This window comes from Salvelinus sp. IW2-2015, linkage group LG6.2, assembly GCF_002910315.2.
Source record: "Salvelinus sp. IW2-2015 linkage group LG6.2, ASM291031v2, whole genome shotgun sequence".
Classification (NCBI taxonomy): domain Eukaryota; kingdom Metazoa; phylum Chordata; class Actinopteri; order Salmoniformes; family Salmonidae; genus Salvelinus; species Salvelinus sp. IW2-2015.
Window position 1 is genome coordinate 392,387 of NC_036846.1, and position 12,967 is coordinate 405,353.

The following is a 12,967-nucleotide window of genomic DNA, read 5'->3' on the forward strand; positions in this document are numbered from 1 at the left end:
TAAGCTCCCAAGCCCAGTTCCACTGTCTTTAATTAAAATTATATTCTGTTTGTTCAGTTAAGGAACCTCGACTATTCTCTGCGGGCAAATGGAAATGCAAGCACTCCAATGGACATGTACTGTCATTTTACTATGTTTATTCCTTGCCACAGCTGACTGTGGCAGAAAGCTTTCCCCGGTGTTAGTGCTCCTGGCAACTTTTTCACCCTAAAACAATTTCCCAACTTTAAAGTGGATGTGTGACTGATGCTGATTGACATTGAAAAGGTGTCTCAATCAATTCAACCCATCCTCAGAATGAAACCTGTTTGTGGGAAGCTGGCATTGACATACGCAACATGGGCTCAACAGGGCAGGATCCATACTTGATACATGAGGAAGAAGAGCATATTATGAGAAAAAATACTTTATTCTCAGAAATGTATATACAATATATGTGTTTGGGAGATGACTGTTTAAGCATTTGTGGATCACCTGCATCACAAATGCAGTTTGCATATCTACAGGTATATTCATACATATTCTCACAAGTTCTGCTGAACAGAACCGTACATTTAAAAACCGTTTTAGATGAATAAACGCAACCTGGTTATTTGTGTCCGTTTTTGTAAACATTCAAAAATAGAATTGATATTTATAACAATGTGCAAAGTGCTGTCCAATCTTAGGCTGTTAGGATATTTCTCATAATTTTCTTTGCTCCAGGCTGATTGTCAAAACATTAAATAATAATAATAATAACAATAATAAATGTAATCAATTGAAAAACAGACTGTGGAAAACATGTGACAGTAATGTATACAAAATAACAATGGCCAACAGTGGCAGATCTTAAAACGGTTTAAAGATCACTCTTCTTGGATTCATCCATCCATCTCCCTCTTTCCGTTAGCATAGAGGTCGAAAGTTGATTTATTCATTCCTCCGTTTGTACACATATTTAATTAATTCAGTCATGAATGAATCCCTTTTCATTTAACTCTCTGTCCATAGTATGTTTCCTATGTTTACAGACCATAGGGCTCATTCATTCATTCATATCATAGAGGCTACTCACTCAATCCCTCTCTCAGAGTCCCATTATTAATCGTTATACAGGTCGTTGTTGATGACAGCTGCTTCTGTCCGGGGCTCGTAGTTGTGGATGAAGCATCTCTTCTTGCCGAAGGTGGAGAAGGAGTTGTGGACATCCAGCTCGCTGCGGTGGTGGCTGGCTGCTGGCCTCAGGGTGCACAGGGCCGACGGCGTGCCAGGGATGTACACGTTGTGTTGGTAGTCTGGAGGTGGTTGAGGGTGAGGGTGAGGATGGGGGTGAGGATGGGGGTGAGGGGGGAGTGGAGGTTGCTGAGGCTGCTGGGATTGGGGTTGGGGCTGTTGCTGGGGTGGAGGGGTGCACAGAGGGGTCCAGGAGCGAGGAGGAGGCCCAGTGGCAGGAGGAGACATCTTGTAGTCTATGGAAGAAGAAACATAATGTTGATTAATATACTGTATGACTGAAATCAAGGACAGTACAGACACACACGTAAACGCTGTGGAAGTGGTGCTTACGTCGTCATAACATTTATTTATTTTTAATAAAGGAGAGCCGCACACTCTGGAGCTCAGGTGCAAAAAGATTTATGTCCAACGTCTTCATCAGGGTATAACATACCTGCTCATTGTCTGTTTGCTAATATCCAGGGAGAGGCATTAGCTCTCTCTCTGTATTGCGTGTGTGTGTGTGTGTGTGTGTTTCAAGCCCAGGCCCTCACTTACCCCTCATGTGGGTGCCCCAGGTCCAGTACTGGCCCGTCATGGGTGTCATGTAGTTCTCTGGGTCTGCATGCATGGCCTTCCTCATCAGAGTGCCATCCATGTTGATAGAGTTACAGCTACAGAGGATAAAGATTCATACCATAAATGATCACATAATGCTTTATGGCATGAACACACAACAGCCAAACATTAATAAGGTATATATATCAAAGACCGGTATGCTGAGGTAGTTGTAAGTGTAATGTCAAAAGCAACGGTTACCTTTTCAAAGAGGAGTTCTGGTTCTTTGTGAGGGTCCAGTCTGTGTTTGGTTGCTTGAGCTACAGATAAAGGAGAGAAAATACAATCTTAAAACATGTCCTGTCTTACAAACCAACAAACAACCGTTCTGAAATCACCCAGCAGTAATATAGCCTACTGGTTCAACGACTTCGCCGAAGAGACGGTTAAACATGTAAGAATAGTGATACATATCCAATAGTAGACTTTTTTTCATTTCCATATTCTAGGCTTCATTATATCCGGATATATTTTTCCATGGAGCTTGACTGCCACCCTGTGGCCTTATTTCAGAACGCAGTGAGGAAGTGCGCCGTGCCATAAGCAATGACTTGCCTGTCAATTATTTCGCTTTCATCCACCGCAGCACAGCACAGCAGGGGAGGGGACGGGCACCGCGGAGTGATATTTATTCCGGGCATAAATCTCATAGTAGCCTATGGATGCCACGCTCTATTAATTGACTTAGAGCTGTTAACAAGAAGAATGCGACGTAAGCGTATTATTGGAATCGGTTTTCAAAATACATTCATCGGGAGTAATACACAAAACCCAATTAGAATCCCAGCGGGATGAAACGAAAACACGATTTTCATCTTCAAAGGAAACCGTGCCACTCAGGAAAATTAAGAAAATGACACAAGTAATTGTTCTGTGGGTTTTATGCATCATTTTTTTAAATGTTCATATTACTCTGATGCTCTGAGAACATGCTTTGAATTACTGTCTTGCTGAGAAGCGGGAAAAGTTGTGCAGTCCTTGCAGCTTTACACGCTATAAGTCATCTCAGCTGATCACTCTGTTTCACAGACCACTCCACTTTTCCACCTTCAATCTATGAAAAAACATTTTTTATCACCCTGCTGAAATTACACTACATGCAGGCCTACATACACCATTGTTATGGCTGACAACTAGGCTATATAACCATCCCACTGTTTAATTGGTAAGTCTTTGAGGTTTTATGCTTTCATCCGCGACATGACTCTCGGGGAACACAGGGGTGATTTAAGGGTACCAATTAACGTCATCAAGGACACCAAGCCCCTGGAGGGACATAGCTGCTAGCAGAACAATCATCATGACCTAGAATCAAGCTCTTTATATGGCCAGAGGTGTTCTTGCTATGAACGGGACTGACATTTTTAGTCTTCGTCTACACGGAGATGGAGATATTCCAGGAAAAAAGTGTGTCCCTTTATCCGTCACACTGTCTGCCTACATTGTACCAGATTATAGAGATGACAATAGGCAATACGCACACATCACATTCACGGTCTGCCGGTCCCATCTAGTGACTCCGGCAACAGCGGTGTCGACATCGCCTCCCCCTCTCTCTCCCTCCCCCATCCTTCACAGTTGGTCGGAACACAGGTCTACCAGCCTGGTCTCATAGACTAGACGTAAGATAGTAAAGGTAAATCTGGGACAGTCAACTTAGTATGATATGTTACGTTTGGTATGGTTACATGCTAGCAAATTCCAATAGACTTCCAGTCATTGTGCTAGCGCTGTTTAGCATTGGCTTGGAAAACTACCTTGAGCTTCCTTCATACTGAGCACAGTGACATACAAATGTTATCGACAAGTTCATCTGACTCTGGGGAAGTAGATAAAGGGCCTGGTCAGGGTAGATGGGCAGGTGTATAACCAAACATTTAGCAATCCTAAGGTTGCGTGTTCGGATCCCATCACGTACCATTTTAGCTAATTAGCAACTACTTAGCATAACCCTAACCCTTTAACCTAATTACTAACCTTAGCCTTAAACCCTAAACCCTAGCCTAGCTAACATTAGCCACCTAGCTAACGTTAGCCACCTAGCTAACGTTAGCCACCTAGCTAACGTTAGCCACCTAGCTAACGTTAGCCACCTAGCTACCAATTCCCACAACAAATTGTGATTCGTAACATATCATACGTTTTTCTGAATTCGTAACATTTTGTAGGAATTGAAATCTGTAACATATTGTACAATTGTAATTCGTAACATATCATACAACGTTTAATTCGTAACATATCATACAAAATGGATGGTGGACATCCACAAATTAATACATACCGTACGAAACTGTACATATTATACTAGTTGGAGTGTCCCTTATTTACATTTACTATGTTATGGCTATCCCTGAGTCCAGATTGATGTTAACTATGTTATGTCTACCCCTGAGTCCGGGTTACAGGATCCACATCTCTCTCCTCTATCATTCCGCGAGGACAACGCCAGGTCACTCTACAGGCGCGCCACGTCCCAGCCTGGTCCTTGGACCCCTTCACCCGTCCCCCAAAATTATCTATTAGCATTTTTTATCAATAATGGACGCGACACCCTTTCGTATGCAAGGCATTGTGTGTCGTATAATGGCTCGGCCGTGTCTGTGCCCTTGAGGCATAGTTAGTGGGGTTATTGGCCCAAAACCGTTAGAATGAAAAGAAGTAGAGGTGCAGAATTCTCCAGAACGGTCGTTGATACAATACTACAGCCCAGACAAGCGGAGTTCTATTTCAAACTGGCTCCCGTCATTACGTGCCTGTCAGCCGTTCACCTTGTAGCCCGGTAGAAATTCTCAGACGCTACTAGAAATCAATTCAAACTGGTGGTTTTTGATAGGAAAGTATAGACTGAATATATGTCTCTCTCTCGTACCACATAGCAGCAGACAGAACAGACAATGACATTGTACCCACAATACTCAATCATGCAAACGTTATGGGATTTCTCAAATCACCCTATTATTTCAAACATGTTTACAAATAAACAAACAATGGGCAAATGAGGATTATAGACAGCGCAAATAGATTAGAAACAAGACATAGATCAGGGATCGACATACAAGCGTCGAAGAAAACGCGGCCGAGGGTTATTCCTCTCCGTTGCTCTGTGAAACGGATATCTCTGGCAGACTGTTCAGGTCTGTGTGCGAGAGGAGAGAAATACGCTCCACGACACATGCTCGGCGTAAAATATACCGTGGCGTGTTCAGCTTTCTCGCATAGCCTTTGTGACTAGAATATCCACTCTCTAATTATTTCACTTCCTTTTCATTTACTCACTTGCCATTACTGTATGATCAAGGTTATGGTTTGTCAAATATAAACACCAACAGAAATGTAAACTAAATAGGTGTTGGTTGCATTAGGAGAAAGTTTGACCAAGTCTGATATATTACGTTGATATGAATATCGTTCCTGTCCAGTCAAACATATTACACTCTCGTATGTATGATTTGACCTTCATTAGGTGGAATGTCGTGTACTTGATGATTATCAAAATCAATTATTTGAATGGCAACACATTTACTCTCACGTTACCTCATTTGGAGTGGTGGCTCCGGAATGGTTGTTCACCGATGAGCTCCGGTGGTGCGCGCTCCAAGCCAAGTTATCAGCCCCCTTTGCCTCGTTGTTCCTCGGGGTGCTAATGGGGCTGCACGGCTTCAGGAACATAAAGTCACTCTTAGCTGACTCGGGGGTCAGACATACTTTATAACAGTAGGCTTGGGACAGAGTACCGTTGCCATTGGCCTCCATGCAGTTGGTGGGCACCTTCGCCCCGGTGGAGATCTGCAGGTTTAGGTTAGATTTCTTGAACACCTCCGGGGGCGGCTCTGGCTGGAAGCCCCCGCAACAGCAGCAGGCGAGGGGGGGGAGGTTATACCCACTGATGGTCTCTCTGTCCTTGTAACACTTGACCGCAGCCAGGACGATAATAGCCACCAGGAAGATTAGCGAGATGGTGCTCAGTGACACGATCAAGTAGAGGGCGAGGTTGGAGGGGGGCTGGGGGCTCAGAGTGAGGTCGCCGAAATCAGACAAGGACTCCGGCACGTTGTCAACCACGGAGAGGAGGATAGAGACGGTGGCGGAGAGAGGCGGCTGCCCGTTGTCCTTGACCAGGATGACGACTCTCTGCCTCGTAGCGTCCTTATCCACGAACCGGCGAATCGTCCTTATTTCTCCCGTGTAGAGGGCGACACTGAACAGCCCCGGGTCCGTAGCCTGGAGCACCTGGTAGGAAAGGCGCGAGTTTTGTCCTGCGTCCGCATCTAGCGCAGTGATCTTGGCGACTAAGTGCCCCGCATCCACTGACCTCGGGACTACCTCTGTCGCCACGGTCCCGTTCTTGGGCAATGGGGACACGATAACCGGAGCATTGTCATTCTGGTCCAAAACGAACACATTTACCGTGACATTGCTGCTGAGCGGAGGGAAACCGGCGTCCTGCGCCTGCACCCGTATTTGAAAGTTCCTTAGCTGCTCATAGTCAAAGGAGCGCAGCGCGTAAATGTTTCCGTTGTCCGAGTTGATGGAGACGTAAGTGGACACGGGCATGCCCTGGATCTGACCCTCTAGAATCGAGTAGGACAGATAGGCGTTCTGATTAGAATCAGGGTCGAAAGCAGTGACTGAGCAAATGAATGCGCCCGGGGCATTATTCTCGGTCACATAAACGGTGTATGATGGCTGTGCGAAGCGCGGGGGGTTATCATTAATATCAGACACTTGGACGAGGATGGTTTTCCGAGTGGAGAGAGACGGGGAGCCCAGGTCCCGGGCCGTGAGGGTGATGTTGTACTCGGAGACGGCTTCTCTGTCGAGAAACTCGCTAGTCACCAGAGTGTAGTAGTTCTTAAAAGAGGAGTGGAGCTGGAAGGGGACGTTGCTGGGGATATGGCAGTCCACATTCCCGTTCTCTCCCGAATCCCGGTCCATAACACTTATAACGGCTATCACCGTGCCCGGTGGCGCGTCTTCCTGGACAGGTGTGGACACGGAGGTGAGGATGACTTCCGGCGCGTTATCATTCACATCTAAGACATCCACCAGTACCTTACTGTGCACGGCCACTGCTGAGGGACCCCTGTCTTTAGCCTGCACATACAGCTCATAAACACTCGCTTTCTCATAGTCCACAATCCCCTTCACTCTGATCTCACCCGTATACTGGTCCACGCTGAACAGCTCGCGCACTTTGAGCGGTGCGTGCCCACTGAACGCGTATGAGACCTCCCCGTTCGCACCCTCGTCCAAATCAGTGGCATTTAGCTTCAGCACTAATGTCCCTCTCTGTGCGTTTTCTACCAGGCTCGCCCGGTAAACAGACTGGTCGAAAACGGGCACGTTGTCGTTGGCATCCAGCACCGTGATGGTGATGAGAGCCGTGCCCGAACGCTCTGGCGACCCCCCGTCCACGGCTGTGAGCACCATCTCGTGCGTCTTCTGCTGCTCCCTGTCCAGCGGGGTCCCCAGCACGAGCTCGGCAAACTTGCTCCCGTCATTACGTGTCTGGATGTTTAGTACAAAGTGCTCGTTGGAGCTCAGCTGGTAGGATCGGAGCGAGTTGGTGCCCACGTCCTGGTCCTGCGCGCTCTCCAACGGGAACCGGGACCCGGGCGCCGCTGACTCTGTAATCTCCAGATTGAACTCGCTCCACGGGAAGCTGGGAGAGTTGTCGTTCACATCCAAAATCTCCACCTCCACTCTGTACAGTTCTAACGGATTCTCGATCACCACTTGCAAGTGTAAGAAGCAGGTCGGGTTCCGTTCACACAGCTCCTCGCGRTCGATCTTCTCGTTAACAAATAAAATACCGTTTTCCAGATTCACCTCTAAGTACTGTTTCTTGGCACCGGAGACAATCCGGAAGCGACGGGCGGACAGTTTGGCCACGTCCAAACCGAGGTCCTCAGCGATGTTACCGACAAAAGCCCCGTGGTCCAACTCCTCGGGGATGGAGTACCGAATCTGTGCCAGAACCAGGTCCACCACACACGCGCACACCAGCAGGCACACCACCATCCCGGTTAACGGTGTCCACCGCGTGCTCGCGAGCCTGTGCTCCATCTCAGCGCTTCCCAAGAAAATCATCAACCGTGAAAACAGCACAGGATGAGTTTACCCGTAACTGACATTATGCGCTTTATAAACTGATTCGTGGATTCGTTTCCAGTTGTTGTAGAAAACAAACACTTCAGAGCATGTTGCTCCTTTACGCACTTACAATGTAGCCTACTTTCATCAAATTAGTGCTCGTTAGAATAATAAAAACAAGAATGTAAACTTGGAAGGGATTAGAGGAGTTAAGCGTTTCTATGTGTTGTGCTCCCCGCGCGCAATACCAGCAGTGTGTGAGCGCGGGAGGCTCGCGCTCGGAATTTCCAGTTTATTAGACAATCGGGCTGGTGGGGAGGGGGGTGTGTGTAAGGAGAGGGAGGGGTTCCGTAGTTGCGAGCAGCACTGTATTGGAGAACGAAGACCTGAGAGCAGCGACTGTAATTACAGTAGCACGGTTAACCCTTTCTCTGGTGCAGCTCCTCGGAGCGATTAGAGACGCGAAAGCAGCGTAGCTTTCAGTCGAGACATCAGGGGCGGATTTGGATTAATGGCTAATTGCTTTTCATYGAGGGTGTCGTTTTCTAGTTACTGCGCTGCGCAGCTGACGGAGGTTTCAGAGGTCTCAGACTGCACAGTGTTCTTCAGGCCTTTCAAGAAAACACTTTTACATAGACACAGAGTTGGAAATAAAAGCCACTAAAAGGCTCTTCTTGTTTCATATAGCTACTGGCCAGTATATGAAACTGTCTCCAATAGCTTCCTAGAAACGGAATACCCAAATGATCACATTGATGATTAATCAGCATAGATAATTTGGGGTTTACAAAAATGATCCTTAATGGGTTATTCAATTTTAAAAGGTTGTTTGTGAGCATCTATTTTCCATCTAAAAAAAAATATGACAATCGTTCAAAGAGGAACTGATACTCTGGCACAAACACGCATTACAACTCTTTTATCTGTGTAAGCAGACCTGAACATGCATCAACACTATCATCATAAAAGCCACTTCATAAAACCACAATCACGCTATTTAATCACAGAAAGGTATTACTGTTCAGATTATATCAAAATTACATTTTACATTATAATTTGCAGGGATAATTGCGGTCATTTGACGGAGATAACATAAAAGCATGACAAAAGACAGAGGTTGTTTGTACAGACAAGGCTAAATGTTAGCCCAAGTAATATGAACAGATGTCAATAGGATGGAATAACTTGACTAGATTATGGAGCTGGCAGGTCTGGCTCTGATAAAACAAAGAGGACGGCCCGGGTCTGTTAAGAGTGCGGTACATGTTTGCGCACATCTAATCGTTTCCCCTTTAATCCTGGCCAGTCAGTCAGATATCAACCACGCGCGCGCGCGCACACACACACACACACACACACACACACACACACACACGCAGACACACTAGGTTTACAGAATCCCTCCGCACGCTAGGCCTCCTCTCTCGACAGACTCGAGTCGCATTCTAATTAAACGCCGTGGCTCAACGCTCAAATTCCTCCACTTGAGCTGACAACACAGCCACGGACACCAAATAAATATCTTCCCGAAACCCCAGGCAGATCACCATGATACAAGTCTGTCTTCGACGTCCAAATTCGGAGGTAATGCCTAATTCAACGATACAATTTAAGTAACCAAACACTTCGAAATTTGGCGTTTGGAACATCTTCGAAATGGGATATTTGAGAAACATGAAGGTCTAATTCTGGCATGAAACTGTGAGAGCTTGTTGGACACCCTTCCTTAGCGACGACCCCCTTCTTTCCCCCCCCCCCCCCCTCCCCCAGAAACCCTCCACCCACCCTTCTTCTCGAAAAAAAAGTTAAATCCGCAGGTTTAAATAACCAGAAAACACAATCTGCTCACAGACTTAACCTCAAGCAGATGGTTAAGCTTCTCCAGAAATGATTACATTTCTGAAAAAACACAATTTCCATTGGTTTCATCGTCTTTTTAATTAACGGAGTGGAGGATTAGTGTGTAGCTATCCGGGATCAACCATTCCCCAACATAATACAAATGTTTTGTGATAAATAATCCCTAAGCACTCAGTTGGATGTACCGACAGTCCCTCGGTGCCTGTTACATTAACATGCATTACACGGAGCATTACGATCGTTTCATCAGCCCTCGCATTTCCTTGCACCCCCACAGCATTGTCCGACGGCGAATTAACCTTGCTCACACTCACCAACAATCACTTGACTGACCCGGCCGAGCACACACAGCGGTCATTCCTCTCTCACACAACACACAGAGAGAGAGAGAGGGGGGGGGGGGTGAGTGAAAGAGGAGAGCGAGAGACAGGATGGGGGGGTGGTCTCGTCCTGCACAGTGCCCTGCTAACCGGCTGAATGGCGGAGCTGGGCCCAGATTCACAAAACACTTCTTACGCAAAAACTTAAGAAGCTTTTTTAAGAAACAAAAAAAGAAGTTCCTAAGAAGTTCATAACTGCAATTCCTTAATAACATCTTAAAATTGAGAAGTTCGTAAGAAAATAATTGAAATATCTTCTATGGCAGGGTCTAAAGACAATCACGGACGACAAAGGGAAAACCAGCTACGTCACGGACACCAACGTCTTGCTCCTGGACAAGCTAAACACCTTCTTCGCCCACTTTGAGGATAACACAGTCTCTCCCTATCCCAGTCTGCTGTCCCCACTTGCTTCTATATATCCGCCATTGCTTTCTTGGGTACATGAACAAAGGTAACTGAACTAAATGACTATCACCCGTAACACTCACTTCTGTCATCATGAAGTGCTTTGAGAGACTAGTCAAGGATCATATCACCTCTACCTTACCTGACACCCTAGACCCACTTCAATTTTCTTACCGCCCCAATAGATCCACAGACAATGTAATCGCCAGACAATGTAATCGCCATCGCACTGCACACTGTCCTATTCCATCTGGACAAGAGGAATACCTACGTAAGAATACTGTTAATTGACTATAGCTCAGCATTCAACACCATAGTACCCTCCAAGCTCATCATTAACCTCGGGGCCCTGGGTCTGAACCCCACCCTTTACAACTGGGTCCTGGACTTCCTGACGGGCCACCACCAGGTGGTGAAGGTAGGAAACACCTCCACTTCGCTGATCCACAACACAGAGGCCCCACAAGGGTGCGTGCTCAGCCTCCTCCTGTACTCCTTGTTCACCCATGACTGCGTGGCCATGCACGCCTCCAAGTCAATCATCAAGTTTGCAGACGACACAAYAGTAGTAGGCCTGATTACCAACAATGACGAGACAGCCTACAGGGAGGTGGTGAGGGCCCTGGGAGAGAGGTGCCAGGAAAATAACCTGTCACTCAACGTCAACAAAACAAAGGAGCTGATCGTGGACTTCAGGAAACAGCAGAGGGAGCACAGTTCCTCAGTGTACACATCAGTTATGATTTGAAATGGTCTACTCACACACAGTGTGTAAAGAAGGTGCAACAGTGCCTCTTCAACCTCAGGAGGCTGAAGAAATTTAGCTTGGTCCCTAAAACCCTCAAACTTCTACAGATGCACAATTGAGAGCATCCTGTTGGGCTGTATCACCGCCTGGTACGGCAACTGCACCGCTCGCAACCGCAGGGCTCTCCAGAGGGTGGTGCGGTCTGCCCAACGCATCACCAGGGGCTAACTACCTGCCTTCCAAGACATTTACAGTACCTGATGTCACAGGAAGGTCAAAAAGATCGCCAAGGACATCAACCACCTGAGCCGCGGCCTGTTCACCCCGTTATCATCCAGAAGGCGAGGTCAGTACAGGTGCATCAAAGCTGGTACCGAGAGACTGAAAAACAGCTTCTATCTCAAGGCCATCAGACTGTTAAAAAGCCATCACTAGCCAGCTTCCACCCGGTTACTCAACCCTGCACCTTAGAGGCTGCTACCCTATATACATAGACTTGGAATCACAAGTCACTTTAATAATGTTTACATTATTTGCTTTACTCATCTCATATGTATATACTGTATTCTATTCTACTGTATTTTAGTCAATGCCACTCCGACATTGCTCAATCTAATATTTATATAGTTCATAATTCCATTTTTTCACTTTTAGATTTGAGTGTATTGGTGTGAATGGTTAGATACTACTGCACTGTTGGAGCTAGGAACACAAGCATTTCGCTACACCTGCAACAAAATCWGCTAAATATGTGTATGTGACAAATGAAATTTGATTTGAAATCTTCTTAAGATGTTTGTTGCTAGGCAGCCGTTTTAGCTAGATATCTAGCTAGCAATGGTAATCGCGTTAACATATTTCTTACTAAAATTACTGTTCTAAAACATGTTAAATCATGTTTAAAATAATCAATACCGAAACTTTCAGATGATGTTTGTGAGTGAATTAAACATGTCGACTTGGTTTCATTCGCTTTTTTCTCTCACTGCCCTCAGCTTAAGACAAGGGTTTAGCTATCTTGGAATTAACAACATTTCCAGGATCTTTATTTTCAACAATCAAATTTCTTCTTAAGAAAGGTTTCGTGAATCTGGGCCCTGTTCGCAACTATACTTTTTTTTTTAAACATGACATGAAGCTGAAGATAACTTTGTAAATACATTTTCTATAACAAAACGTTTTGTAATTGTCATAACCTATTCTTCCAATTGAATAGGTATATTTTATTAACAAAAAAATGAAAATCTTAAACTGTGGTTCATTTACATTCACTTCCTTAATCCTGAATTGTATTGAAAGGGACTGGACCTTAAGCCGTGTGGGAAGTTTKGGAACCCAGTTGATTATCTATGGGCCTACTGAAAATCCTTATTTTATTCATGATCCTAGAGCGCCATCTACCGTATAATTTGAGGTGAAGAAATGACAGGGCAGATAGGACTGCAATACTGTAGCTTACAAACATAATCTTTTTGTTTTCTTTACATTGCAACAATAAAACTAGTTCAATATTAAACTATATAGTCAAACCAAAGCCTACATTCTAATTTGTCAAATGTTTGTGAAATGTCAAGGCAAAGGCTACCTGAAGCCTAAAAATGGTAGCCTATAAGCTGGTTTTACAAACTACTTTAATTCAGCACACAATTATACCCATTAATTT

At 45.4% G+C, this 12,967-nt stretch overlaps 1 protein-coding gene across 1 annotated transcript; it reads right to left on the bottom strand.

Moving 5' to 3' along the window:
- Window positions 1–444: 444 nt before the first annotated feature.
- On the bottom strand, window positions 445–8,184 carry LOC111965478 (protocadherin-10). Its single transcript, XM_023989656.2, has 4 exons — window positions 5,350–8,184; window positions 2,017–2,075; window positions 1,756–1,871; window positions 445–1,451 (listed from the first exon to the last, which is right to left on the bottom strand). Exons 1-4 carry the CDS (start codon window positions 7,903–7,905, stop codon window positions 1,084–1,086), a joined length of 3,099 nt encoding a protein of 1,032 aa, XP_023845424.1. The 5' UTR covers window positions 7,906–8,184; the 3' UTR covers window positions 445–1,083.
- Between the last annotated feature and the right edge of the window lie 4,783 nt (window positions 8,185–12,967).